The following is a 24,450-nucleotide window of genomic DNA, read 5'->3' on the forward strand; positions in this document are numbered from 1 at the left end:
TTCTCAGTTCGGAGAACCGGTTATTAATGATTAACTCCACAAGGGACAAGGGGGTAATCTCTGTCCCTGGGTACAACAAATCTTGTCAAGTGGGGGATGCAAAATCACCCCCCAGGGCCCCCTGCGGCCCCCCTGCCCCCATGGCACACCCCCATGTGTGTATGAACTGTATGAAATAAAACAATATATAGTAATTCTATTTTTTTTGTTCATTGGTATAAAGGTTGGGAAAGTATTGTAGGTAAAGATTTTTAATTTTCTTTTTTCCCCTTGAAATTTATATTGGAAAGAGAGGAGTTTAAACTACTCTTTTAGATTAAGGATTTTGGATCTCTCCCTCTGTTAGTTTTCTTTCAAGTGGAATAAATAAAGTAGTTACAGGAATCTGAAGGAGAAAGTAGGGAGGGAGGGAAATATGGGAAGGAGGGAGGCAATATAGGATGTTTTAGTTGGGGGGTTGAGAGAGATAGACAATTAGATATGTTTGTAATATGTTAACAATTGTAAACAGTTTTTGGTTTCTCTCCTTACTTATGTTGTTTAAAATCAATCAATATAATTATATAAAAAGAAATAATACACTACCTTTCGGTATATTGCTTTTTTAATACTTTAAACCAGGGATCTGCAACCTGCGGCTCTCCAGATGTTCATGGACTACAAATCCCATTGGCCATGCTGGCAGGGGCTGATGGGATTTGTAGTCCATGAATATCTGGAGAGCCGCAGGTTGCAGACCCCTGCTTTAAACAGTCATTATTTGAATCTAGAGGCGGGGCGAAGGGGAACTGCACCTGGGGCGTGTGCACCCTGTGTCCTTTCACAGCCCCGCCCAGGAATGCCCCACCCCCAGAATGCCTGCCCACGTCCCCGTCGTGCCCTGCCCAGCCCCATTGGTGCTACGCCACTGTTTGAATCCCACCACCATTGGAACCTGTTACTAACATTTTTGAATCCCACCATTGCTCGTAACCCTTGGTAATCCCAATACTATAGAGTTTATATTCTCTCCCTCCCTTCCCTTCCCCTCCACACACAATCTCTCTCTCCTAGCCTCTCTCTTACTGCTGCTGTGGGGGAAAGGCTTGTTTTGAAAAGGAGGCTTGTGTGAAAAAAAGTTTTTAAAAGCCGTCCCGATCATCAGGGAGGGCAGAAGCAGAACAGGGGAAGAAGGCTGGAGCCAGAAACAGCCCCTGCGCTTCTCCTTTCAAAAGCCAACTCTATTGATGCATCGATATGTTGATATGAGTGTTTAGAAAAGAAGGAAGGAGCTGGCAACATGGAAGGAGGGGACAAGAGAAAAGCCATATGTGAAGAGTGGGAAGGGTAGAGAAGGGTAGAGCTAGGCAGGCTAGCTGTGGGGAAGGAAAGAGGTCCTGGGGAAAGCTGTGCTCACTGGAAATCTCCTCACTCTGGCAGCAAAGCAAAATTAAATTCATGCTAGAAGTGGTTTCGCTTTCCGCGGGGAGATTAGAAAGTGAAAATGGGACAGGGAAATACATCCGTACAAGAAATCTTTCTGTGACAGACATTTTCCCCCATCGTGCAGCAGATGCCTTGTGTGTAACTGGCCTTCTTCTATTTCCTTTTCTAGCTCTTCTTCCACTTTACTCTAATTGTGGTTATTTATCATATTAATTAAATGTATAGATATACCCCGACCATACCACCAGATTAAGAGTTTCACATCCCATATCTACCATCAGTTTTGTTGTCCGTCTTTAGACTATCTCTTTCCCATCTGCTAACGGAAGTTAACATTGTACTGTAGGCTCATTGTATGTGTTTGAAGTAATTGGTTTTCCTTAAGAATTTCCTACCCGCTTACTCATTATTTTGAGTTTGGCAAGTCACTTTCAGTCTGTTTCCCATCTGAATGTGGAAATCTACATCTCAGGAATTTATGAAGACATGCAAAATAAACACTGGAAAGAGCAGCATTTGTTTATGAAAGGATTTTTTCAATGCCTGGGAAAAGCAAGGCACTGCAATTAAACTAGTCTAGTTGGGTTTGTATAGAAGTGTCAAGAGTGTGTGAATTTGGGCTCCTTCCCCTGAGATTTGGAGGTCTAGAGAAAGCTTACGTGTGCTGGGGCGGTGGGTGGATTTATAGGCAGACCATTAGCTGTTCACTTTCATTATGCAGCCTAAATGTTACCTCTGGAAAGCCATAGAGCTGGAAATAAATGTGTAATAGACCTGCACATAAGTGTGGGCCTTTTCAGTGATAATTCTATGAAGCAAAATTAGGTCCAGAATATAAGGCTTATTCTTGAAGAGCAGCAAGTTCCATTTGATAAAATTGCCAGTGATCCTTTCTTTTTTCTTCGTAGTTTGTGTCTATGTTAACAAACACGGAAACTCTGGGCCTCATCTGGATCAGAAGAAGGTGCAGCAGCTTCCTGATCACTTTGGACCAGGTCCTGTGAATGTGGTGCTTCAGCAGGCTGTGCAGGCTTGTGTAGACTGCGCCTGTCAATCAAAAACAGTCTTTGGATTCCTGAAGTCAGGACATCATGCAGGAGAAATGATCACAGGTAATGGCAGAACATTCAGCTTTTCCTGTTGGTCCCAAATGAGCAGTTTTTGATCAAGGAAGTGGCAATGTATTTTTTTTTAAGCATTGCAAAGGATGCGTAATTTGGGTGCAACTGACTAGGGCAGGGGTAGGGAACCTGCGGCTCTCCAGATGTTCAGGAACTACAATTCCCATCAGCCTCTGTCAGCATGGCCAATTGGCCATGCTGGTAGGGGCTGATGGGAATTGTAGTTCCTGAACATCTGGAGAGCCGCAGGTTCCCTACCCCTGGACTAGGGGGAAATCAAGAGTAAAGGTTATAGTAGCGCAGTTGTACAAAACAGCTGTTTCTTTATTGGTCCAGTGGGTAAGATTAAATAATGCTGCACTGCTTTGCTTTCTTTATATCAAAGCACAATCACCTCATCTAAATGCTGTCCAAAACATCAGTGTATGCTGTTTATGCTATAATTCACTAGCAAACACACCTGCATATGTTGTGCTTGTACTTTTTCAGAGATGTGCATAGTTCTTAAACAAATCTGATAAACATCCCACTAAATGGTTCCATATGTTTAAAGTAAGCTGTTGTTGCTACATTCCTTTTCCTGTGAAAATATTATGGAAGTCCAAGACAGTCCGTTTTCCTCTGTCATCTGTTATAGAATAATAGTAGCTGTTGATTAAAATATTATCTTGTTTTACACTGAGAGCTGTTGTTGCTAAAAAAGGAAGATTTAGGACAGATGTTAGCACATCAATACATATTTCAGTTATAGACACTCAAAAAGGGTTGCCTGACTTAATGCCAGATGGCAACAGTAACTCATAGTATTCAGATTTAATAAGAGCCTCATAAACCTCCTGTCTAGCAGTATTAAAATGTTAGTCTGCTGTGATAAGTTACTAATTTTACACCATCTTCCACACACACTTGCACTCATATAGGGCAGTTTCAGTCTCTCATCAAAAACGCTTAACAGGCATTAAGTGAAACTCAGTTTGTAAGTCACCATTGTTATACATGGAATAATTATTTGAATGACACGGAAGGTCAAGGAATGTAGTCTCACTGAATTGCAACAAATCAAATTTGTAATGATTTTTCCATTGTTTGTATAAATTAGTGATTTCTGCCTTACAAAGGGGCAGAAAGAACAGAATCTGGCGTGGCGGCTACCTAACTGGCACTAACTTAATGAGAAACTGCCACTGTAAAAAGTTTTGTACAGTCATGATATGCTTGAAAGAAAAGACTGTTGTTTGGCATTTACACAAGAGTCAATGAAAAAGCCAAGGCTCTGAAACTAGGTTTGCCAGAAAAGAAACACAGGAATATGTCCTTTTATTGCTTCGTTTCAGTCAAAGGAACTGCGTGTTCTGTTTTGGGCACTGATGGTATTCCTGTCTGTTTCATCATATAGTACACAAATAGCATTTTTACTTTTTTCCCCCCTAACAGCCTCTTTTGATGGGGAGAAGCATGCCATCAGTCTTCCTTCTGTAAACAGTGCATCATTTGTCCTACGTTTCTTGGAGAAGCTCTGCCACAGCCTACACTGTGATAATCTTTTCAGCAGCCAGCCTTTCAGCCCTTACATGGGGAGTGCCCATAGTCCTACAGACTATGATAGAAGCAAGCCAGGTAATTCTCTGTTGAGCTATTACTTCCCTCAGCCAGGAATCAACAACGTATGCTATACAACAGAACTTGATAGCAATTGTGTTTTGAGTTCTGGTGCAAACGAATTCATTGTAGCTTAGAAAGCAGTATCTGTTATAGTTCATAATATAAACATTTACAAAGGATCACAGAATAAAAGAAATGCAAAATGCTGCACACTTAAATTTCCAAACATGCTTTTAAATTCTTGGCTTTTCCTTTACTTACTGTATTTACTCTTAGAAGTGAATTCCAGTGAGTGGAATAGGATGTGACAAGCAGTAAAAGCAGCTTTAATAGTGTACAGAATAGGACTTGCATGATCTTTGATACAATAGGTAAGTATGAGAGTCTTGCTGTCTTAGCTGAGTTCCAAACTTTAATGTAAACTGCAGCAAGACCAGGGAGGACTGGAGTGAAAAAGTGACCCTGAATCGTCTCCCCCAAAGGAAGTGATGAGGCAGAAAGAGCCAGTCTGACTGCTCAGCCATGGAATTTGGCTGTGTGTTGCCTCAACCTCACTGCTCAGGGTTCAGCTGGGTGGTACCCTTCCTGCACCCCATATTGCTCAGCCTTTCTGATAACCAGACTAGCCTGGCCTAGATGGTGGTACTAATAAGTTCACTGTGAGAAGTGCATTGATTTTAATGGCCAATCCACCCCTGATCAAGAGTCATAAGTAGTGGTTTAACACTGGTTCATTGAGCAACTGTTCTAGTCTTATCGTGGTGATTCCCTTTTAGAGATAAAAATTTGAGATTGCTACCTGCTGGACCATAAGAGGTCTACAATAAATACACCAAATGTTTAAAGGGTAGGCCTTGCAATCAAGGCATGGAGAGTTGCTAAGGGACCCTGCTGTTTCCAAGTATGTGTCTTTAGGAAAGAGCAGTTCTGTTTTCTCCAATAGAATAATGGGTAAAAATCATGGATATTGTGTCAATTATCTTTGTAACTGCCCTGTAAGGTAGTCATGTCTTTCCACCATACTGAAGTGAAGGGCCTCAGTTGAGAGCATACATGCCTGAATTGGGAAGTGAATTGGGAACTGTTCATAGTTCACACTTTTAGCACTACACTGTACTAATCGTATTATTTACATATTCACATCAGAAATTGTCAGAAGCTGTAACATTCTGAAGGCTATGCTTGCAACTTCATTTTCTAGAAGAACTGGCATTTGGTATCTGCCATGTTCATAAAAAAGAAAGATACACAGATGGTTAAGAATGCACATTTTAATTGTTGCCTATTATGTCAATTCCTTGCAGCTGAAATTAATAAATGTGCTCTCTGACTTGCAGTACATTTTGCATACAGCCCTAACTGGGAACAGATTGCATCTGAGGTCCAGTTCCATTATAATGATTTGCTTCAAGGGAGCACTTTGGAATGATTTCTGTGGAATAATACATGTGAAAAAGTAATATGCTGACTACCAGCTGTCTTCTGCTTATGAATCTTTCCAGAAAAAAATCCATGTTGTATTTCCTGTGTGTACTCCTCTCCAGGAATTAATTCAAAGGACTCTCATGGAAGAAGACTGTTAAAACAGAAATGGAAAGAGACTTTGTAGGAAAATAAAACACTGATGAACTACTAAATTAACTGCAATATTTACTTATAATACTAGCATTCCTTAATTTTAATAAAATGAACTGTTTCTGTGTGTTTGCAGCGAAAGAAGAAATATTGGACAACAGAAGTACTACTAAGCGGTGTTCTCAGGATTCACCACCCTATACTGTCCCGCTGTCTACTAAACTACCAAGAACTGAAGTTCACCCCTCAGAAGGTAACTGTGTAATTAACCGCAATACGCATAATTTTCATTACAATTCTTAGCACTATAAACTACATCTTAAGGTATACCTTTGAATTTACATCCACATAGAGATCTTATATGGCAAGGGGAGGAAACTAACATTCTTTTCCTAAAAGCATCATAATAGATAAGCACAAACTAGATTTCTGAGAATGGCTGGATTTCAGACTCTGTATGCCTGTGAAAAGCTACTGTGGAATAATACGCAACGTGATGCAGGGGACTATAACCTAGAGGATACAATATTTGGAAATGGTTGATCCGCTACCACCACTTGCTTGAGCAGAAGTACCATCCACACACGTGTACAATCCAGGACTTGGATACAACCCTAAATTTGTAATTCGCTCACCAAAGACAACAGTGGGGAGCAGTGAGTACTCACCAGTATGAATTGTACATCTTTATGATTTCATTGGGTTCTCTTCTGTGTGTAATGGATTCAGAAATAGAATCTGTAATTTTTAGCCAGGACCTGGTAAATACTCATCATGATGAAACCTGAGCAGAAGCCCAGTGAGTCTCATTGATCAAAGGCAGAATTTCCTTTCCTGAATATCTGGAATTCAGATGCAAGATTTGAAGCTGAGAGTATGTGGCCTGCAGGCACGTTTAAGTTGTATTTCCATCTTCTTATAAAAATCAGGCAACCCAATCCAGAACCCTCATTACCTGCAGAAGGCTCTTCAGTGGCAAAACCACTCTGCTGCTGAAAAGCCCTCCATTGGGCTCAGTGGGCTTATACCACCCAAAAGGGTGGCATAAGCCCAATGCCAGGGTCGCTTTGTAACTGAAGGCAATGCTGAGGTGAAAGCTGATGAATGTCGGCTCTGCCCCTGCCCATGGCTCCAGAATGCACCCATGATACCAGTGGGGAGAACCATTTGGGGCATCCTGGGAGGCTGCAATGGCCACCTACCAGCAAATTTGCCCCTGCACTGGGGTAAGTGCCCTGGGGAGGGCATTTCTGTTGACAAAGGACCATACTGCCTCCACACTCTATTCAGCCTCTGCCTCCCTCTGGATTGGGCTGTTGGTCTTGTTAGCAGAATTACAGGGACCGGTTCTTGTTGGCAGTCATCCCAATATTATGCTGATATATCTTGCTATATATCATCTAATTTTCAAATAGAATTGAATAATTATTCAAATAGAACAATTACTAATTTTCAAATAGAATAATTACTGTTAAACAGGTTTAACACTGTTTATGCACTTGCTGTGTTCATACTGTGGGCAATATAAAAGTCTCACCCAAACTGGCATTATTGTTTTTCTGTGAATATTAATTAGCAAGGTATTTTCAAATGTTACTTTGCCTTTGCCTATATGAAACAGGTGTAAAATGGCTAAAATAAACAATCTTTTATTGCCAGTGTGACACATGTAACTAGCAAACCTGCTTTGCTGATCAAATTTTTACTGTCTTTAATTGCAATGTCAGCCTAATTTCTGACATGTTATTTTATTTACATCATTTAAGAAGAAGAAGAGTTTGGATTTATATCCCCCCTTTCTCTCCTGCAAGGAGACTCAAAGGGGCTTACAATCTCCTTTCCCTCCGTGCCCCAACAAACACCCTGTGAGGTGGGTGGGCTGAGAGAGCTCCAAAGAACTGAGACTAGCCCAAGGTCACTCAGCTGGCATGTGTTGGAGTGCACAAGCTAATCTGGTTCACCAGATAAGCCTCTGCAGCTCAAGTGCAGAGCAGGGAATCAAACCCAGTTCTCCAGATTAGAGTGCACCTGCTCTTAACCACTACACCACGTTGGCTCTCCCAGTTATATTCCAGTTTTCTCCTCAGTGTGGAACCAGAATGGCTTACATATTGCTCCTCTCCTCCCTTGCAATAACCTTTTTGAGGTGGGTTAAACTGAGAGGCTGTGACTTGGCTCAAAGTCACCCAGCAAGCTCCCATGGCAGAGTAGGGATTCAAACGTGGCCCTCCCAGATCCTAGACTCAGTGACTTTTAATTTATAGAATGTGTCATGGGACTTCTTACCTCACCCCATCCATTTCTCCAAGCAAACAAGAGGTTAGTTTTTCAGCATGTAGGTGAGGAATCCTTTTTTTTTTTTGAGAAACCCATTCTTAAATAAAAAAATTTCCTGACGTTTTGGGATCTATTTTCTCCATTAGCTGACACTTTGGCCGCTTCCGCACGGAGGTGGAAGTGGCCGGGTCGGTGTAGTCGACGCCGACCTGACGCCGCTGGGACCATTTGCATGAACAGTCCCAGAAAGAACCGGGAAGACGGCGCCGCCGAGTGCCGTCGCCCGGTGGACTTACTGTTCCTGCGGCCATCCGGTGCATCGCTGGGGCCTGGGGACACGCCTCCCCTGCCCTGCGCACCTTCTTCAGCGTCGCAGGGCGGGGGGGGTGTCCCCAGGCCCCGGCGACACGCCGGAGGGCCGGAGACCAGGTAAGTGAAGGGAGGGAGTGGGGGGGAAGGCGCCTTGGAGCCGCTCCCCGAGCGAGGTTGGGAAATGCCGGCTTCGTGCCTGTCAGGTGGTGCGAGGGCGGTGCGGCTGCGCAGCAGCTGCGCCCCCTGTGCGAATGGCGGCCTGGGGACGCCCGTGCGGAAACGGCCTTTTCAAGGTACCGGTATATTTATAAGGTAGCAAGTTATGTTCTATATCACCTTTGTATAAAGCACATATCTTTTTTTTAATTAAATAATTTATTAAGAGTTTCAAATACAATTTTTAAAAACAAATAAGCAAACAAATTTACATAATTCACTAGTTATCACTAAACCTATTTCATCTTATAGATTAATTAACTTCAAAAAGTTAATATTATGTACTGTTTTTACGTGAAGAACTGCTAAACAAAATTTTCATCTTCCATGTTTCTATATTTCTCTCCAATTCTACATAGAATAAATTATACTTTCTTCTAATCTTTATCGTATTTCTATTCGTCCTCACTTATGGGTAAAAACAAACAAACAAAACAACAACAACATGGAATCACGCTGCGGAAAAATAAAACCTTTTCCCCAGGAGTTTTATACTCCTGTTCCCATAGTTCCAAACATTCTAATTCCTAATTCTTAATTTCTAAACAAATATTAAAGTTTATAATATTGTATGAATGGCTTCCAGATTTCTTCAAATCTTTCAATGTTGTCTTTCAATCTCCAAGTTAATAAGTCCACATCCATTATTTCTTGCAGTCTTTCTTCCCATTTTCTCACAGATGGTATTTCTTTCTTTTTCCAACACTTTGCATTTTCAATTCTGGCCAACGTTATCATATAAAGAAAAAGAATATCATTCCTTAATATTTTCTTATCTTTAGTCAGTCCCAATAAAAGGATTTCTGGTTTTAACTTTATCTTCGTTTTTAGTATCTTTCGCATCCGGGTTACTATTTTCTTCCAATATTTTTTTATACAACTCCACCACATGTGGATAAAGGAACCTTTCTTTTTCCTACACTTCCAGCATAGATCTTCTTTTTTACTATCCATTCTTGACAGTTGTACTGGTGTATAATACCACCTGTTATAAACCTTTATAAAATTTTCCTTTAAATTTGTTGATAATGTAAATTTATTTTGTCGTTTCCAAATTTTCCCCCACTCCTCTAACGTTATATTTTTCTTTAGATCAAATGACCATTTTAACATCACTTCTTTAACTTCATTTTGTTCTGTTCTATATCTTAACAACATTTTATATATTCTACTAATTAATTTCTTACTTCCTCTATTGATCAGATCATCAAATTCATTCTTCTTTTTCTGGGTATCTAGGTCTTCTCTATCTTTTTAAAATATCTCATTTATTTGGTGGTATGTATACCAGTGGCAAATGTTTCCTTTGTTGAGAATTTCCTCTCTATTTTTTAATTCAATTCCTCTGTTCGTAATTTTTAGCGTATCCTCATACGTTGGCCAATTCCAATCCTTATTATATTCTTTTATCTGTAGTGTTTCTGCCCTCGAAACCCATCTAGGTATTTTCTGGTACAATCTTCTTTTATATTTAACCCAGATATTCCATAGTATTTTTCTCACATAGTGATTTTGAAAGGATTTGTTGTCTCTCCCTTCTCCTACTGGCCATAGATATCCATGCCAGCCTTTTACTAGGCCATATCCTTCCAACGTCAGTATCTTACGGTTTTTTAAGAATATCCAATCCGTAATCCAAACCAGCAGATTTGTTTCGTAATATGTTTGTATGTCCGATAATTTTAACCCTCCTCTTTCTTTTTCATCTATTAATGTTAAATAATTTATTCTTGCTCTCTTCCCCTTCCAAATGAATTTTACTAATTTTCTTTTCCAATTTTCTATCGTTTTTGAAGACATCGTTACTGGCACGTTCTGTAAAATGTACATCAGTTTGGGCATGATATTATTTTTTATCACTGCTATTCTGCCTAACAGGGATAGGTTTAATTTGTTCCATCTTTCTATATCTTGTTCAATTTCTGTCCACTTCTTTTTATGATTGTTTTCATATAATGCATTATTTTGATTTTCTAATATTATGCCTAAATATTTCACTTTCTTTTCTACCTTATATCCCGTATTGTTCTGGAGTTTTTCCTTTTCCTCGATTGTCAGATTTTTTGGCAAAATTTTTGTTTTCTCGTTATTAACTTTGAATCCTGATACTTTCCCGAAATCATTTAATTTATTTTGTATTATTGGCATATTTTCTTCTGGTTCTTCCACAAATAAAACTATGTCGTCTGCGAATGCCCTATATTTGTATTCACAATCTTTTACTCTAATTCCTTTCTAAGTTTTATCATTATTTATTTTACGTCCCAAGATCTCTAATTGTAAAATAAATAATATTGGCGAGAGGGGACAACCCTGTCTTGTACCTTTATTTATCCTAAATTGTTTTGTTGGGTTCCCATTTATTAATATAGATGCCCATTGATTTTTGTAAATTGCTTCAATCGCCTTCTTAAATTTTCCTTCTATGCCTATTTTTCCTAAGACGTCTTTCATAAATTGCCAACTAACATTATCGAAGGCTTTTTCAGCATCTAGAAAAACTAGAGCTGCTTTCTTCCCTGGTTTAAGGCCCAAGTATTCTATCATATCGACTACTATCCTTATATTCTCCCTACTATTTCTTCCGGGTATAAATCCTACTTGGTCCTCTCCAATATATTCTCTCATGAATTTCTTTTTCAATCTCTCTGCTAAAACTTTTGAGAAGATCTTATAATCAACATTAAGAAGGGATATAGGCCTATAACTTGATACTTCCAGTACCTTTTGTTGTACTTTTGGTATCAACGTTATGAACGCTTCCTCCCATGTCTTGGGGATTCCTTTCCCTTCAAGCACTTCGTTAAATAAATCTAACATATTCGGCAATATTATTTCCTTCATTTTTTTAAAGTACTTTGGAGTCAGGCCATCCGGCCCCGGAGCCTTATCCTCCTGCAGGGCATTGATGACACTTATAATCTCTTCTTTTGTTATGTTTTTATTTAATTCTTCCAAATCTTCTTCACTTATTTTCGGGATTTCCCTATCTTTTAAGTATTGCTCTATTAATTTTGCAGATTTACCTCCTTCTTTATATAATTTCTCATAATATTCTAGAAACACTTTTTCTATTTTCTTTTCTTCCGTAATAATCTCCTTTTTGTCACTAATTTGCGTTATCATCCTAGATTCTTTTTCTTTCCTTAATTTTTGTGACAGCCATTTCCCGGGTTTATTACCCCACTCAAATTCTCTCTGTTTCAAGAATTTTAAAGCCTTTACCATCTCAATTTGGTATTTTTGGTCTAATTTTTGTTTTAAATTCTGTATTTTCTTCTTAATCTTTTTATTTTCTGGTCTTTTAATTAAGTCCTTTTCTAATCTCTCTAATTCTTCTGTTATCTCTTTTTGTTCTTGCTTTTTTTCTTTCTTAATTCTAGCTTCCTGTTCTATAAATATGCCTCTGGCATAAGCTTTGCTCGTCTCCCAGATTATCTTTTTATCCTCTACTGATCCATTGTTTACTTGAAAAAATTCTTTCATCTTTGCCTCATTTATTTCTAATACCTTTTTGTTTTGTAATAACCAATTTTTTATAGTATATCCTCTCCTTTCTGTCTTTTTATTTATAATCTGCCAACTAATTGGGTTGTGATCTGATACCAATCTGGGTAGAATTTTTATTTTTTTTGTCTTAAACTTCAGTAACTCTGTAGACCAGATCATATCAATTCGTGTGTGACTCACATGCCTACTTGAGAAGAAAGTGAACTCTTGTGAGTCCCCTTCTCTCTCCCGCCATATGTCCTTCAGATTTAAGATATTCATTAAGTCGAAAAAAGACGATGGTAGTACGCCACCAGTTGTACCTTTCTTTCCTTTTCTATCCAATGCATTATTTACTATTCTGTTGAAGTCTCCTATTTATTATGACTATATTTTCGTACATAAATTGTGTTATTTCTTTTAATATATCCTTGAAGAACTGTGATTTATTTTTGTTGGGTGCATAAACCCCTATTATCAATGTTTTTAAATTGTTTATTCTCACCTCTACCCCTATGTATCTTCCTGTCTGGTCTTCAAAAACTAATCTTGGATCTAGCCTTTCTTTGACATACACTGCCACTCCCTTTTTCTTTTTATCATTTGTTGCTTGAAACAAAACTCCTAATTTTTTACATTCTAAGATTTTCCTATCTATTCTTCTTATGTGTGTTTCTTGAACACAAATTACTTCTTGTTTAAGTTGATACAAATAACTAAATATTTTCCTCCTCTTATTAGGACTGTTCAGTCCATTTACATTAATAGATAACAAGTCTATTGACATAATATGTTAATTCATTTATAGAGTGGCCTACAGTCTTCATTTTTTTCTCTCTTGAGACTTGACCTTAAATAAATAATTTTAATTTTAATTAATTAGTATTTTTTTTCTCCTTTCTTCCTTTGAAAAAAATAAAATAAAATAGTAGAAATAATAGTCGTGACTCTAGTCTCTCAAAAGGAAAAAGAATCCTCTCCCAGGAAACACACACACACACATATATATTTTTTCATTACCAATAATGGTCCCTTTCACTACTCATATTGAATTAATAAAATACAGAAAATACAATAAATCACAGGAAGTTGCGCAAGGTCAAGCTATTCTATACATAGCATAATTCCATCACTTACATTTTTTTCTCCCTTCAATTTTCTTATTTCCTACTTTCTCTTTCAGGAATTCTTGTGCTTGTTGTATTGTTTCTATTGAGATTCTTTCAGAGTTCCATATAAAGCTCATACCTTCCATCATCCCCCATCTGAAAACGATGTTGTTTTCCTTTAGCCAATTTTTTAAAGGGGTGTAATCCTTTCTTTTCCTTAAGATGTGGTTTGGGACTTCTTTTAAAACTATTACCTCTTGTCCCTGGATTTTCAGTCTTTCTTTAGAGTGTTTCATTAAGACTTCATCTCTTGTTCTTTTTCTTTCAAAAATTATTACAATATCCCTGGGAGTATGGTTGTTCCTAGCATATCTAGAATTTGCTCTGAAGATCTTTTCTATATCTTGGTCCAAATCTTCTTCCTCCATTTCCAGGAATTCTCCTAGTGCATTGATCACCTTCCTCCTTACGTCTTCCTTTCCTTCTTCCTTACATCCTCTTATTCTTAGTTGATTCTCTTTTAATTTTAATTCCATCAGGGCCATTTGGTCTAGTATTTGTTCTTGTTGGTTCTTCATTATTTCAACTTTACTGTCAGTCACTGTCACTTTGTTTTTTATAATTCCCACTTCTTTTGTAAGTTCCACCATTGAAGTTTCTATTTTTTTGACCTGGTTCATGTCCTTTTTAATCTCTAATATCTCTTTTTCAAACGATGCAAACCTTTGGTCTAATTTGTCCAGTTTACTCAACTTCCCGTTCACATCTTCTTGAAAGGAGACTATCAGATCTGTTAGCTGGTCCAGTCTTGTATTCATTTCAGTGTTATTCCTTTCTGGGGTCTTTCCATTATTTCCATTATTACCATTCTTGGCTCTAGTCGCCATTCTTTTTGTATTATTCTTTTTATATTATTTTCGTTCAGTTCCGTTTATATCCTCTCTTCCCTTTAAGTCTCTTCCCCTCTTTTCTTATTGGCCACTCTAGTCCGTTTAAACTCTATGATCTCATTTCCGTTTACTTAGTCACAAAACCGGAAACAAAACAAAGCTCAGTCTTAGTAACCGCAATGGGCTTCCTCCCCTTCTATACCGACTGCTTCTGGGTATCTTCCTTCAGTTTAACCCCTTTGTTTACTCAATCTGGTAAGTGCATTCACCAAATATCATCCGTTTAATTATTTGTTTAAACTTAAGAGTTTGTTCACTCACCCCTTTCCGGGTTAGTTAGATCCACCGCAACGAATTTATTCTTCGGGCTTCACCTTAGAGGCTCCTTTCATTCTTTCCCGACTTTTCCTGCCGGTTGCGGTCTGCGTCTATTATTTGTATTGCTTTCTTATTTAATTCTCGCTATGGGTACCGTTTAGTTCAACTCGTACTCCGCTTCTCCGTTTCTCTTCCGGCTATATCACCGCTCTCAAAAAAGAAAAAGAGCGTTGGCTCCCCTCGGCTTTTTTTCCCCTGTATGCACCGTTCCCTCGCCTTGCAAATGGCGCTTTTCTCCAGCGTCTTCCCTTCCCCCCGATAGAAACCTTTCCTGGCTCCTTCTAGGTGGTTGGGGCGCTGGAGCACCGCAGCGAATTTTCGCCTTCTTTCCCTCTGCTTGCACTGCTTCAGAGGTTTTCTCGGGTCTCGTCAACAACTCGAGAACTGTAAATAAACAAGGGTTGGGACCGCAGCCTCTCTCGGGTGCGGCTAGCCGTCTCGGAGCCCTGCCGGAAGTCCTCCTATAAAGCACATATCTTGACAAGACAATCAAACAGGAGCAACAGACTCCTCCTTTTCCCCATAAGTCTGTGGTTAGGACCACAGAAATAATGACAGAAATAGATAAATGATAGAGAGCTGTGTAAGAACAAGGATTGCCTGAAAAATGGAATTGATTTCTAGGACTGAAGATACAGGAACATAATGTGGGCATTGTGAAGTGAATCACACTTGTTACCTCATGTATCCTGGTAACAACTTTGTGGTGTAAGGAAAGGTTAATTTCAGTTCATTCATGGGAAACTGAGGAAACTTGGTTGCCTAAACTGAACAACTCTTTGATGGACAATATTTAAAACTATATCCAGAAGTACCACCGCATCCCCATGTATCATTGTAACACTAGTGCTCATCATTTGTTTGTGTTAACTTCATGTAGCAGAAATTTTGCCAAGCGAAGAAAACAGCACATCTAAGGAGCACAGGTTTTCTGAAGACTCAATGGATTCTGCACTAAATTCAGTAAATCCTTCAAGCCCTAGTTGTCGGAGTTCCACAGAATATCGTACCTCAGGGAGCGCAGCCTATTACAGGAATTCTCTTCCACCATTGACTGCTACCTCAAATATAGCACCAATCCTACGCAGGGTATCATCAAGTTCTGCTGGGAACAGCAGTTATTATGAAGTCAACAGGAATCGACTGCAGAGGAGGATTGAAGGTAAACTTAAACCTTTCCAAAGTGCATGCTTCCCTCGCCCGCTTCTTGAATAGTATAGTTGAGATGCAAATTGTTTTCTATGGGAAAGTTATGGCATATTGGAGTATAACTTCTTGAAGATCTTTCCTCAGGAATTGGAATTTATATGTTGCCAGGCCCATAAGGACTGCATATGAAGGAGAACGGAATCAACATAGCTGACAGCCTTTTTTCAGTTAAATATCACACCATTACATGATTATACAGCATCCTTTCTTAACTCAAGAGAAGTTAATGCTTTTCAATGGCTGTAATGAATTGATTTTTTAAAAAATCAATTTATTTATTTATTTATTGAATTTGGTATACCGCCCTATCCCCGAAGGGCTCAGGGCGGTGAACAACATAAAATCATATAAAACTTAATATAAAATAATTAAATCTAAAACAGTAGCCCCACGAAGTCCAAATATAACCCTCCCCAGAAAAGGAATGGGGCCCAATGATGTTAAGGCTCTGTGAACAGAGAGGGTCCCATAAACAGAGGGGTCCCATAAACAAGGGGGGGTGGAGGCACTATCAGCGGCTGGTCTCTCCAAAGGCCCGGTGGAACAATTTGGTCTTACAGGCCCTGCGGAATTCTCCAAGGTCCCGCAGGGCCCAGACAGCTGGTAGCAAAGTGTTCCACCAGGCCGGCGCCAGAGCCGTAAAGGCCCTGGCCCATGTGGAGGCCAGCCGCGTCATTGGGGGGCCAGGGATCTCCAGTAAATTTGCCTCTGCAGAACGTAGAGGTCGAACCGGGACATATGGGGTAATGCGGTCCCGAAGGTACGAGGGTCCCAGGCCGCGTAAGGCCTTAAAGGTCAACACCCACACCTTGAACACGATCCGGAATTCAACTGGTAACCAATGCAGGCGGCACAACACCGGGCGAATATGTTCTCTAAAGGTGCCCCCTGTGAGCAACTGAGCCGCTGCATGTTGGACCAGTTTCAGTTTCCGGATCAAGCGCAAGGGAAGGCCCGCGTAGAGCGAGTTACAATAGTCTGGCCTGGAGGTGACCGTTGCATGGATCACAGTGGCTAGATCAGTGGTGGAGAGGAAGGGGGCCAACCCAGGTTATATGGGCCACCTGTGTCTCCATTGAAAGGGACGAATCCAGGTGGACCCCCAGGCTGCGGACGGAGGAGGTCGGTGGTATGTGCGTGAAAAATCTTACTATGAAATATTCTGGCTTAACTGATCACTAACCAGTGGATCACCATGATAATGGTTCTGTTTGCACACAGAGATACTGTGTACAGGAATACATAAACATTTGGATATGTCCCAAGTGTTTGGACATAAGTTATTAATGTTTCTGTTAACTTTGGCATCTCACATACCATATTTTAAAAAGATTTTAAGCTCCAAAATGAGACCTTAATGGCTGTTGTACATAAAGTAAATCTGATTCTATGACAGCAAACTCATATTCTATGAAAAAATGTTACCTTGAGCAAATTTTTGGAAAACTGTAACCTGGCCCCCTTGGCAGATTTTTACTGTAGGTACATTTCAACATATATAATGGCTCTGCAATATTTCAAGTAGACTATTATTATCATGTGCCTAATTTTGTTAGTTTGAAACTTGACCTACATTCCTCACCACCATCATTATTATTTGCAGTTCATGTAGTCAAAGTGTGTATGATTCTTTTGACTTATTTGCTCTGGAATACAGATGCCTAAATATGTCACAAAAATCTTAAGTATTTAAAAACCTGGTTTATGTAGGGTTTTTAAAAATAATTTTCACTGATTTGTTAATCTACACCTTAAAGCAGAAAAGTACTTCTAATTTAACTGCGAATGGTTGCAGTGTGACTGATTTTTTTTTAAGTGCCCTCAAGTCTCAGCTGGCTAATGGCAACCCCATGGAGTTTTCAATGCAATAGGTATTTGGAGGTAGTTTGCCATTGCCTGTCTGTGTGTCACGACTGGTGTTTCTTGTTGATCCTACAAATACTAACCAGAGCTAGCCCTTCTTAGCTTCTGAGATCTGACAAGCTCAGGCTATACCGGGCTAATCTGCTTGCTAAAAGATTTTGGTCATTTTGACCTTTCTCTCACCCTGCAGAACTTGTGGACTAGGCAATATGTGAATTATAATTTTTAGGGCAAAGATCATCAAAAAAAATCATGTCTCAATTCTGTACCACAAATTTCACTCAGAACCTATATGTACTACTGTGTTCATCTATTCAGACATAAATTCATCAACTGTGTCTGCAAAGCATTTTACATTTGAGATGTTGCAAAAAACTCAGAACATGCAGTGAGGCTTCAGAAATCAAATTCATCTTATCTTGCTATGTAACTGACTCTTTTTGCTGCCATTTCTTCTCTCAGCTGCCAAAGTCAATTTAAAAGAGTTAAATTCACAGATGAGATTATTGTCAAGAGTGCTTCTTTTCATTTGTTCACTGTCTTCTCCCTCTATAGGGAATTTTAGGTTCTTACCACATCCTCACTAATTCCAAACTGGGCCATATAGTATGGGTCAAAAACAAAAAACTCTGCAGAATGGAGGCAGGGACAGAGTAGACAGAGGGAAGCATGACTCATGTTTGCAGAAAAATCTGAAATCTAAAAAACAAAACAGGACATAGAAGGATTCAGATAGTTTCATAGGACAGCCATGTTGGTCTGCAGTAGAAAAGCTAGATTCAAATCCAGTAGCACCTCAAATGATGAAGAGAGCCTTTACTCTCCAAAGTGTACACCCTGGAAATCTTATTGGTCGGTGCTATTGGATTTGAATTTAATTCAGAGATTAAAACTCCCCAAAATAACAACTTCTGTAGCTTTAAGAAAATAATGCCCAGTGAACTTTCAGTGGCCATTTGAGGGTAGCTGTGCAGTCAAAACTTTTTAGCCAAATCTTGCAAGACTTGATGAGATGGGGAGGTGATACTGACACAGTCCCCCCTGATGGAAGAGAATTCACTGGGGTTAGATCCATCCCCCCATTATTCCCAACAACTTTCCTGGGCCTGGCAGTCAGTTATTTTGTTAGTTTGAACCCTATGATAAATTGAATCCTTAGTTTGAACCCTATGATAAATCGCATTGTCTGACTGATATACATTTTTGGTGGTTTTTCTTTCCTGACTGGTTGCAGGTTTTAGACAAAGGAAGTAAATACTACAATGCATAATTGATTTATGGAACATATTGCAACAGAATGTAGTTATCTCTTTAAAATGGGATCGTATCATTTCATCGACAGGTCTTTCAGTGTCTGTGTAGTCTAAACAGAATATTCAGATGAATTATGCCTCTGCATATCAGTTTTGGGGAATGGCAGCGTAAGAGAGTTTTAATGTCTTCACATTCCACATGTCGTCACCCTTTATGTTGTACATATTAGGACTGATCAGTGAGGGATCTTCTCATATTGCCTTATATTGTGTGACGGATCCTTAATTAAGGCTTACATGTAATTTAGAATACATGTTAACAATAAATAGGAAGAGCCACCATATTGTATTTCCTCCTGTCATTCTTCCATGATATGACTTATGTTGAACAACATACTCAGATACATAAACAGCTATAGTATAAACATAATAAAAAATACCACGCACATACTTTCTGCTAAGAAGTGTTATTGCTGCCTGTTGCTTTTAAACATGATTTTATAGCATGCGATTATAAGAAAAGAAAGTATTTTGTTCTGTTCATTAATAAATATATAAGTTTTCACACACACACACACATATATACAAAATTTATTATTTTATACCGATTATAAATTATATTATACCAATTTCCTCACATCTTGTCATTGATTTAAGCTGCAAGCTCTACAACAGGGCCTGACCTCAGCACACTAAAGCGGGAACCTTCCAGAATTCCCAATAAGGATCCATCTACATGGTCAATAGATGAAGTAATGCGATTTGTGAAAGAAGCTGATCCTCAAGCATTAGCACCCCATGTAGAGCTCTTCAGAAGACATGTAAGAAAGCCTTTTGCTTTGATTCTACCATTTACAGTGCTGTATTTTATAATAGCATACTTTGGCTCAGAAAAAGAAAAGGTCAGAAAGCTCATGAGTCCACAGGCCATCTTACATCTTTACTCCCAATATTTTTGTTCCCCCTTTTAACTTTAGCAGACCTGATTGGAACTATCTTTGGATATAGGTTGTTTTGTATTAGCAATCAAAAAGCTTTGCTTGACTTATTAGGTGTGATAAGACAGCAAAAAGTTTCTTTGGCCCTTTCCGCACTGCGGAAAGGGCGCTTCCCCTTTCTGCCGGTGGAGAATTCTGCTGGTGGGGAAGCAGGGGCCGTTCGCACAAGAGTGTGCAAGCGGCCCCCAAAGAGGCCAGCGCAAGAAAGGTGGCTCCGCACGGAGTCACCTCCTCCCCGTCCCTCTCCCACTCACCTCATCGCCTCCGTCGCCCTGCTGGCCTCCGTAGACCCGCCCACGCTGCCCTTCGACCTCCAGGGGTCGGAGGACAGCGAGGGAGGGTCTACGGAGGCCAGCAGGGCGACAGGGGCGATGAGGTGAGTGAGAGAGGGACAGGGAAAACAGCGCATTCCCGGCGGTGCCGTTCGCACCACGCCGCCGGGAATGCGCTGTTGTTCCAAAAACCTCCCTCCAGGAGGGAGGTTTTGGAGGCGGCCTGACGCCGCCCTGGGGGAGGGGGAAGGGAGCCAGGTTGGCACTGCTGCTTTTTGGCAGCGCCGCCTGTGCGAACGGCTCCCTGGGGATGGCGTTTTTGCCGTCCCCAGGGCGTCGTTAATGGCCCGTGCGGAAAGGGCCTTTCAGACACTCCTTTTCTGCTAAGTAGTGTTATTGCTGCCTTTTGGTTTTAGAACTAGCTGCTTCAGAATCTGGCTGTAAAGAGGAAAAAGGTGTCTTCACTTCCTGGAGTGTAACTATAATTACACTGATTAAGGACTAGGACTACAAAAAGTTGAAAGCTGAACTCAAGTATTGTCACCCCCTGTACGCTGCATTTTTTTTTTAAGACACACTTATTTTTATATGTTCTTTTTGAAACTGTTTGCCTGGTAAGCAGATCTAAAAGGAGGATCTTCATGAGCACACTTCATGATATTGGATGCTTTGCATTTTTAAATAGACAAAATCTAGAGGCAAAAGACCCTTGGTCAAAGGTGCTGTGCAATGCATATAATCAGTTATTGCTGCTTTGTGTCTGTTTGGACCTCTTACAATAGACATAAGAAACTAACCCAGGTTCAGTATTAGAGCTGAAATATTAAGGGATACTTACTATTTTATTTAGGCAAAAGGAGATTCACAAGTATGGACTATTATCGCCAAAAAAGCCCATCCTTTGCCTATTTTTATTAATTTAACTGAAAGTCACTTCAAGTGGGATAAATGCTTAAGTGCATTTGTTATCTACCTGGTAGAGACAATGGACTCAAAATTTCAAAATTTGAAGATTGCAGATTATAATGGCAGATCATTTTATAAGGATGATATTACCAAAGTTACAGCTCCTATGTTGTTTAGCCTGTTCGCTAAAGTCTTCAGAAATAGAGTTCCTTATTTGTTAATCTTCACTTTTTTGTTTCCACAGGAAATAGATGGAAAGGCTCTCCTTTTGCTGAGGAGTGAAATGATAATGAAATATATGGGGCTAAAGTTAGGCCCAGCATTAAAGCTGTGCTACCATATTGAGAGGCTTAAGCAAGGAAAGTACTAGGTAGTGGACGCACAACATTATTATGTGTTTCGGACAACTTCTCAGGTTCACAAAATACATCGGACACAATGCAGCAAAGACTTTGCCAGTTCATGGGTCATACAAATGGATTGTTGCTGGTCCCATTCACACTGCAAAAAGAAAAGTCCAGGTCACTGGTATCCAGTGTTTATTTGAAAAGCCTTGTGTGCTTTGCAACTATCACTGGTCTGGAGAAGCATCCTCTCAAAATGCAGGTTTTCTTGTCACAATAGAATACATGGATCACACTGTGGTATTTAATAATTTGTGTGAAAACATACTGGGAAAAGAAAACCTGCAAAATATATTCTCCATTATTCAGCTTCAGCTGGTGCATTTTCATTTAGAACCAAAACAGCTGAATTCCAAAGGAATAATCATTTTTTTAAAATCTCATCAGGATATGTAAGTTCCTAAAGCTGTGGCTGAATTCTAAGATAAAAATGGCGCTGGGGACGGGTGTGTGGCGGAAAGCAATTTTTGCAATTAATTTCATTTCCTCGGTTAACATTTTATACCTGGCACTCCAGAATATTAATATTGAGATATTGCTGTGTTGATTTCCATAAAGGGAATAGCCATATGAATTGTTCTCTATATATGGTGTTTGTTTAAAAACTAATAAGCTTTTTTTTGAAATACTGCTATTACTTTCTCTTTTTAAATTATGAAAGAAAATATTGTTTTATGCTGACAATTTAAGCTAGCAATATATCTATGTATATGTATATATATATTTTTACAAGGAAGTTCTCAGTGCTGATTCGAGCAGCCAGCTTCCAGATGACAAACACTTCCAGCTTGCCAACTGGAATAACCCACCTGTTATTTTAAAACATTCCATCTTTACGGAGCCTTGCATGAATATTAATGTTCATGCGCTTGTATATTTATATATGTGTGTATATGGTACATGCATATATACTGTACATATGTGTTCATTTTAAATGTCTTTTAAAGGTACTTTTGCACTGTGATGGACAATAAACTGTAGAAATCCTTTTCTAAACCAGTTAAACAAAATCACGCAGAAAATATTTTGGCCCAGTGCACAGAGGTAGGCTGTGTACTAGGATCTTCAAATACACACCTACTACAAGTATAGATAAACTGGGAAATAGGGCAAGGAGAAAAGAGAGGCCTTTGTGACTCCTTTCCCCTTTACAAAGGTGAGTTTATGCTGCCTCTTGAGTGATGTGTGTTCTAGCAAGGGCTCCACGGGGTGTGTATCTTTAAGTACTTGATGCAAGGATCTTAAACCACAAAGTATCATTTGCAGCCACAAAATTGGTCTTGCTAGATTAAAAAAAGTGAATGTGTCCTCTTACTATTCATTGATACTTGTCTGCTTTACTTTCCATTTCTGGAGAAGTATAAAACAATCAATAGACAGGTGTATTCATACAGGGATATTCCCTGCACTATGCAATATTCCTAGATTTTCATATTTTGCTGAGCCATTTTATTTTGGGAGGTTTTCTGGCTAGTAGTATGGATTTTATTGATTTTGGGTTTCTTTTAGCTTCTTTTAATGTAAAGATGATAATTTTGAACAAAGAAGTTGAAGTGCCCATGGACGTGTGTGTGTTTTACATAAACCTTGGTGCTGCATTCTATAAGCTACAAGAAGTTATGCTGATAGTAAACACTTTGCTGTCATTGCCAATGTCATATCAGGGACCATTTGTGTACATTTGCTGTTTAGCAAACTGAATGTACTGTATTTAATAGTACAACTGATGATAAAGGTGATGTAGTCCTAAAAGAAGGGTAGATTGTATATTTCTTACAGCCTTTTTATATCAAAGCTTAAAAGTATTTTTACACAATACTCATTTGAAAATGCCTTGCTTACTGGTATACTAATAACTCAGGTTTAACAAAAATATTTCCAACTAATAAAGAAATCCGTCTCAGACTTAATTATGTTTTAAATTACACAGATAGAATTTAAATTTGACTCAACTACAGAGGTTTGCCTTACAAATGAGCAGTCTTGTGTTAATATCAATTGTGCCAGCTTTTAATGAGCACATACAAAGCATCTAGCTAGTCCTGTGTCATGGCTTTACAATGCTGATGCAGGCATATGAATTTATGCAAACATCTAGGATCAGGGTGTCAGAGCTGCGATTCAGTTCACGTATCATTTGCATGCACATGTCTTCCAGCAGATGTGACAAATGCACAAGATTCTAACAATGGAATAGTGAAAGCATGGCAGCAAGCACTTGACGGATGTATATATGGCTGGCTGTGATCCTGAAGATACCACAAATTCCAAATGTCTTGAGTAGTTGTAGTTTAGTAACCTCAGACAGCCGCTCAGTTTGCCAAATAATTTTTTAAACTTGAAAACTTTTTGTTGTTCAATTACAGAGATAATGGAAAATGCTAGACTGCCTTTCTGTTTCTAATGGCATTTCCAAATGCTGTTAATATAGAAAGGAAAGAGGGTTTTTTAAAAAAATGTTATATTTCCTGATCAGTGACTTGTTCATTCTACTTACCAACATATTCTACTTACCAAGAATATTCAGAAGCAGATTTGCGTAGAAAAGAATCAAACTCTTACAAGTGTGTTAATACTTCTTCTAGGTTGCAGCTAATTACTTTGAAAATATTACAAACACAGCTCAATTAATTTTATTTAAACTATAGATCATTTTTTAAAAAATTATTTCATGTCTTATGTTTTTACACATTTTGCCAGCATGATGCAAGATTTTGTTAGCATTGCATAAAAGGTGTGCACTGTATCACATTCACACATTTGAACATGAAATGGGAATGTCACAGTGAAATTTAACCTTGTACAATAGCATAATATCAAAGTCTGTCAAGTGTCTGTAACAGAATATATTTTAATCCTTTATTTTCGACTGGATTTATTATCTAAGCAGAAAATTAAACTTGTTCAGTGTTTATGGGTCATTTGTTATGATGCAGCCCTGCACACACTTCTTCTGTAACTTCACAACCTCAGGAACATTCTGTGTGCTGTCAGTCTGCTAATAAATCTGCAGTTAGATGATAGTTGAATGAGAATCAGACTGGTGTCACTTTCTATGTCAAGCTTGAAACAAGTAGCACAGATTGGAGAAACCTGCTTGGTCTAGTGGTGAGAGTGTTAGGCTAGGATCCAGAACCCCAAGCCATGGAGA

The 24,450-nt window shown here is 39.0% G+C and overlaps 1 protein-coding gene across 3 annotated transcripts in view; it reads left to right on the forward strand.

Moving 5' to 3' along the window:
• The window catches only part of SCML2 (Scm polycomb group protein like 2), a 72,685-nt gene extending 48,474 nt beyond the window's left edge, over positions 1-24,211 (forward strand). Inside the window, exons 10-15 of one of the 3 annotated variants that reach the window (XM_048495527.1) lie at positions 2,334-2,537; positions 3,981-4,163; positions 5,860-5,976; positions 15,278-15,556; positions 19,377-19,540; positions 21,140-24,211. In XM_048495527.1, coding sequence (XP_048351484.1) covers positions 2,334-2,537; positions 3,981-4,163; positions 5,860-5,976; positions 15,278-15,556; positions 19,377-19,540; positions 21,140-21,265 — 1,073 coding nt within the window. In that variant the 3' untranslated portion in view covers positions 21,266-24,211. Of the gene's footprint in view, positions 1-2,333; positions 2,538-3,980; positions 4,164-5,859; positions 5,977-15,274; positions 15,557-19,376; positions 19,541-21,139 lie in introns of all 3 variants that reach the window. The other 2 variants (XM_048495526.1, XM_048495528.1) reach the window with 2 other exon arrangements.
• The last annotated feature ends 239 nt before the right edge of the window (positions 24,212-24,450 follow it).

This window comes from Sphaerodactylus townsendi, linkage group LG04 (genome assembly GCF_021028975.2).
Source record: "Sphaerodactylus townsendi isolate TG3544 linkage group LG04, MPM_Stown_v2.3, whole genome shotgun sequence".
Taxonomy (NCBI): Eukaryota; Metazoa; Chordata; class Lepidosauria; order Squamata; family Sphaerodactylidae; genus Sphaerodactylus; species Sphaerodactylus townsendi.